This window comes from Macaca fascicularis, chromosome 19 (genome assembly GCF_037993035.2).
Source record: "Macaca fascicularis isolate 582-1 chromosome 19, T2T-MFA8v1.1".
In the NCBI taxonomy this organism is placed as follows: domain Eukaryota; kingdom Metazoa; phylum Chordata; class Mammalia; order Primates; family Cercopithecidae; genus Macaca; species Macaca fascicularis.
In genome coordinates, this window is record NC_088393.1 from 54,454,229 (window position 1) to 54,460,306 (window position 6,078).

Consider the following 6,078-nt stretch of genomic DNA (forward strand, 5'->3'; position numbering starts at 1 on the left):
TCAGTAGTTCGAGACCAGTCTGGTCCACATGGCGAAACCCCATCTCTACTAAAAACAAAAACATCAGCCGGGCATGGTAGTGGGCGCCTGTAGTCCCAGCTACTCAGGAGGCTGAGGCAGGATAATCACTTGAACCCGGGAGGCGGAGGTTGCAGTGAGCCAAGATCACACCACTGCACTCCAGCATGGACAACAGAGAGAGACTGTCTCAAAAATAAATAAATAAATAAAAATAAAAATAAATGTAGTCCTGGAAGACTTCAGGCCATGGAAGCAGTTTTCAGTACTTGTTTTAGCAGCCACATCATTTTTCCAACTTAAATTTTACATGAATTTCCCCCCCATAAATCAAGGGGCAGACTGTGATTTCATTAGCATACATTTATTTTATGAGTTCATATTTGTACAAAAGAGCATCTCAATCACAAAGAACAATGAAGAGTTTTAGCTGAACCCCTTTTTGAAATCAGGGGTTTACAGAAGCCAGATGCAGCCCTCCAACAGCTGGCACATTCAATTTACCTGTGAATTTTTGCTTGGGATTTGCCCTACCAGTGATATATTGACTCAGCTAAGTAGCTTCAAATGGTGACAGTTTTACATGACAACTTGTACTGGAGTCCCAGGATACACTTTGACTGGTCCAGAAAACCTTGAAAGAGAAGTGGTAGGATTTTGATTTCATGGGCCACATTGAACAACCACACACATTGTATATTACAAATATAAATGTTATACCCCTGAAATCCACAACAAGCACAAAATACAGTCTTCGTACTGCAATATGGTAAGAAATGTCACACCATCCCTTATTATACAACGAATATGACTTGATGGGAGAGCAGCATTCAGCAAACATGCTGGAGGCTTTCGTAGCATTTATTCAAGCTGGGACTCTGGGATGCAACAACAAACACAGTGGTACGATATTCTGCGAGTGGGTATACCCAGGCCGGGCATTTACAAGGAATAGAAAGATCAGGCCAGGTACGGTGGCTCATGCCTGTAATCGCAGCACTTTGGGAGGCCAAGGTGGGCAAATCATGAGGTCAGGAGATCGAGACCATCCTGGCTAACATGGTGAAACCCCGTCTCTACTAAAAATACAAAAATTAGCCGAGCATGGTGGCGGGCGCCTGTAGTCCCAGTTACTCAGGAGGCTGAGGCAGGAGAATCACTTGAACCCGGGAAGCGGAGGTTGCAGTGAGCCAAGATCGCGCCACTGCACTCCAGCCTGGGCTACAGAGGGAGACTCCGTCTCAAAAAAAAAAAAAAAAAAGGAAAAGAAAAAAAAAGAATCATCAGAGAAGCCGGGCACAGTGATTCACAACTGTAATCCCAGCACTTTGGGAAGCCGAGGTGGGTGGATCACTTGAGGTCAGGAGTTCAAGACCAGCCTGGACAACATGGTGAAACTCCATCTCTACTAAAAATACAAAAATTAGCTGGGTGTGGTGGCAAATGTCTGTAATCACAGCCACTCAGGGGGCTGAGGCAGGAGAATCACTTGAACCAGGGAGGCGGAGGTTGCAGTGAGCCGAGACTGTGGCACTGCACTTCAACCTGGGCAACCAAGCAAGACGTTTCCAAAAAAAAAAAAAAAAAAAAAAAAACAGTCAACAGAGAGCTACACTTCTTGACTATGGATTTGCAAGAAGTTCACATATGTGTGTGGAGATGGCAGGAAAAGGTGTATCCCAACCACTGCACAAGAGAAAAGGATGGTGATCTGAGGCTAGACAGCCAGCTTGGGAAAGGGGCAAAAATCAGTCTTCGAGGTTTTAGGTTATGTCAATCAAGTGAATTCTAAAATTTCCTTCTGTTTCTTGGCACTTTCTGGGAATGCAAGAATCTAATAGGAGTTTCTGCCTGCTTGGGAGGGGGTCTCTTACCTGCACCCTGGGCGCCAGGGTAGGGGTGTAGAGACAGAACATCCATTTTTTGGCTTTGATAAGGGGGCGAAATAGGGGTGGCTTCCCAGAAATAAGAAAGGGGGTTGAGGCCAGCCACAGTGGTTTATGCCTGTAATCTCAGCACTTTGGGAGGCCGAGGCAGGCAAATCACTTGAGTTCGGGAGTTCGAGACCAGCCTGACCAACATGGCGAAACCCCATCTCTAAAAAAATATACAAAAATTAGCCGGGTGTGGTGGCAGGCAACTGTAATTCCAGCTACTCTGGAGGCTGACGAAGGAGAATCGCTCAAAGCTGGGAGGCGGAGGTTGCAGTGAGCCGAGATTACACCAGTGCACTCCAGCCTGGGTGACAGAGCGAGACTGTCTCAAGAAAAAGAGAAAAAGAAAAACAAAAACAAAAAAAAGAATGTTAAATGCTGGAAGTCGCAGACATGACTAACGTCCACCACAATAAGACATTAGGAGTCTTGGTCGGGCACGGTGGCACATGCCTGTAATCCCAGCACTTTGGGAGGCTGAGGCGGGCGGATCATGAGGTCAGGAGATTGAGACCATCCTGGCAAACATGGTGAAACCCCGTCTCTACTAAAAATACAAAATTAGTTGGACGTGGTGGTATGTGCCTGTAATCCCAGCTACTAGGGAGACTGAGGCAGGGGAATCGCTTGAACCAGGGAGTCAGAGGTTGCAGTGAGCTGAGATCGCACCTCTGCACTCCAGCCTGGTGACAGAGCGAGACTGTCTCAATAATAATAATAATTATTATTATAATAAATAAGACATTGGGAGTCTCCGGTATTACAATTTGGTAGGCTGAGTCTTTGTGTATAAGTTACATTTTTGAAAAGAGATTCTGTTAAACCTTTGCAGATCCTTGGACTAACAGAAGTTTGCAAATTGACAGGTCCCTTGTCTCTGAGCAAAAGATCTGCCTACTCACATGTATTTGGATTTTACCTGAATTTTAAAATTCTTCTTCACCTCAGTGTTAACGTTGTTCATTGGTAACTCTTGAAAATGGCCTCTTAATTATTTACCTCCTTTTGGACCATTGCCCAGGAGCCTTGCCTCTTCTGTAGAGAGTGGAGTTCACTCCTCCCCACCAAGCCAGAGCTTCTGGAATTTAACTTGGGGAGACTCACACCCTCACCCCAGGAGCCAATCGGGGCGGAAGGGTCCCGCTTCTGACCACTTCTGTAAGAGAGGCTCAGCGTGTAGAGAAAGGTGACAGCTTTTCAACAGCCACTTACAGATCAGTGAGTTCCTCAGAGGTGGGGAGCAGGCAACTCACTCTCAGCCATGGTTTCTGCTTGACAGGATGGCCCACTCCGGACCAGTTTGTGCCAAGGTACATTCAAGGTACATGCTTTTGAAACACAGAAAACGGCTCTAGACTTTGCTGTAACAGGATTTCCAGGAGGGCGCAAAGCTAGAGGGGTCTGTGCCGCCCGCCTCCCCCCAGCAAGAGAGGCTGTCCCCAGAATCAGGCCGCGGGTGACAGCCGAAGGAGGATGGCGGTCTTCTCCCGAGCAGGGATCTCCCTGACACGTTCCTCCTGGATCTGCGTGGGTTTTCTTCAACTGCAGTAAGAGATCTGCAAAACCTTGGAATCCGGGACCGTTTCCCCCTCCTCCATTTTCTGCAAAGGGCGCAGGCGCCTTGGGGGCAGCCTGTGGTCTCCTGGCAAACATGATAAACGATCGGACGCGCTGCTAGGTCTGGCTCTGACTGCGCCTGCGCGGCTGCTCCCGCGGGGTCTCCCGGGTGGCGGAAGATGTTTGTGGGTCTTTGAGACCCTTCCTCACTTAGAAATTACTCTCATCTACTCAAATGATACCCATACACATACTCAGGTGTTACCCGCACACTCTCAAATATGACCCACAACTACTTTCAATTATACGCCGATGCTACCCACACACTCTAATGCTATCCACACTCACTAATGTGTATTCAAGTAACCCAAATGTTACCCGCACCTATTCAAATAGCTACTATGAGAGTTACGGGCAAGGTTTTGGTCTGTTTATTCCCCTTCTGTATTCCCAGTGCCCGGCACACTGTAGGTCCTCAGGAAATTTTGTTGGGTTGCATGGATACACGGATGAATGAGCAATTCACACTTAACCAGATTTTATGATCATTCAGCTGTTATCCACATGTACTCAAATGCTACCTATGCTCACTCCGATGTCTCCAAGTAATTCAAATATTACCCACTTACTCTGAGTGCCATGAAGGCAGGGATTTTTATTGAGTTTACTCCCTTCCGTATCCTCAACTCCTAGAACAGTACCTGGGACCTAGTAGGTAGGCAATAAATATCTGTAGGATGAATAAATGAGCCACGGGTACCCAGATGTTAGCCACACCCACTCAGATGTAACCCACAAGTTAGTTAACTCAGATAAAAATAGCCACCTCTTTCGCACTAGTCAGATGTTACCTGTGCTATCCAAATGATACCCATTCTTACTCAAAAGTTACCTACTCACTAGAATCATTCTCACCCTCCCTTGCATTACCCACACTCACTCGCACTCCTTAAACCTACTCAGGTGGTATCTACCCTCCCACAGTCATCACCCCCTCAGATACCCCCCATGCCCACCCGATGCCACCACCTCACAGCTTCTTGTCTGAGGCGTGATGTCGCCGGCGGTTTTTCTTGTTCTTCCTTTTGCCCCTCTTGCCATCTCCAGCTTTGCTCTCCTTCTCGGAGGAGTTCAGAGGTGGCACCGCGTCCATCCGGACGGTGGCCCCAGCCTCCGGCTTCTCCCCCAGCCCAGGCACACAGCACTTTCTTGCAGGCAGCTCTCTGGGGCCCGTTGCTGGGGGACACAGTTCCTGCCTCAGGACCCGGGCCATATCCTCCACCGTCCTGCCCTCGCTCTGCAGAAAGAGGTTCAGCTTGGTCAGGAATTCGATGTCCTGCTTCCGGGGCATGTAGACCACTCTCCACACACCGCCCTTGCCCTTGATCTCCCTGGGGACCACGGCGTAATTGATGTCCTCCGTCAGCTGAATGATGGCCGCCTTGGATTTATCCTCTTCCAGATAGGCCTTCCCAGCCACTTCGAACTTGCCTAGAGGTTTGAGGGGCAGCCGAATAATCTCTTCGAATTCCTCGTGGTTGCAGTCCTCTGGGATCCCCAGGATCATCAGGGACTTGTAACTGTCCACTTCCAGGGCCTTGCACCCGTGCTCCAACAGTGCAATGTCCTTCACGCCGAACAGCATCTTGCCCAACTCTTTGAGGCAGCAGTATGCCCGCTGGTGGACACCTGAGCTGCCTCGGGAATCCGCGAAATTATCCAGGATGCCGCGATTCCTTCCCAAAGGCTAGGAGAGAGTGAGGCCTCAGGGGCCGGAAGTCGCTCCCCAGGACCCCTTCGTCCAGCTCAGTGAAGGATGCTCCCAGCCCCTGCCTGCAGGGCTGTGCAACGTCGGGGCTTCTGTGGCTCCCTCTGAGTGGGCTCCAAGATTCCCAGGGACTTACGCCTGCTGGAGAAGCAGAAGGCGGTGTTTGCCACCTGACTCGCGGCTCCCGGGTCCTGGGCAAGGCTGCACCAAGGAGGGTCTCAAGATGATGCTTCCCCTTTCTTGGCGTGGCCTCCGAAGGTCTCGCAGGCCCCAACAGTCTCTCCGGATCTGGGACTGCTGATCTCCCTGGGGCAACTGCCAACGGAGTGTCGTGCAGTTGGGAGACCCTGCAGGCAGGGAGGCTCGTTCCTCACCGCTGGCCCAGAGGTTGCCCTCAGTGCCCTGTGGCCCGACTAGGACGAGGATGTGGCCGCTGCACTTGCTCCCGCAGTGACGTCACCGCCTCCTTCCGCTCTGCGGCCTGGCGGTCTCCATGGCAACCGCTGGAGCATCGCCTCTGCCATTGGCCGACTGGCCGCATTGAAATCAAGAGTCTGAGGGGGTCATTCGGAGGTGAGGGGTCGGCCACCAGGCATCAGAAGCGCCCGCGATTCTCCTTTGAATAATAGCTGATTCCAGAGGCGAGGGGACAGCGAATGTACAAGAGGCACCCGGGCATACTTTGAGGTCAGAAAGTAAGGAAGTGCTTAAAAAAAAAAAAAAAAAAAAAAAAAAAAAAAAAGATGAGAACACCTGGAAAGACACAGGAACCAGCCTGCAAGGCTCCCATGGCCAACCCTG

The 6,078-nt window shown here is 50.1% G+C and overlaps 1 protein-coding gene across 1 annotated transcript; it reads right to left on the reverse strand.

Annotated features, from left to right (window-relative positions):
• Positions 1-366: 366 nt before the first annotated feature.
• On the reverse strand, positions 367-5,735 carry PNMA8C (PNMA family member 8C). The gene has a single exon (XM_065534660.2). The coding sequence runs from the start codon at positions 5,152-5,154 to the stop codon at positions 4,540-4,542; it is 615 nt and encodes a 204-aa protein (XP_065390732.1). The 5' UTR covers positions 5,155-5,735; the 3' UTR covers positions 367-4,539.
• Positions 5,736-6,078: the final 343 nt, after the last annotated feature.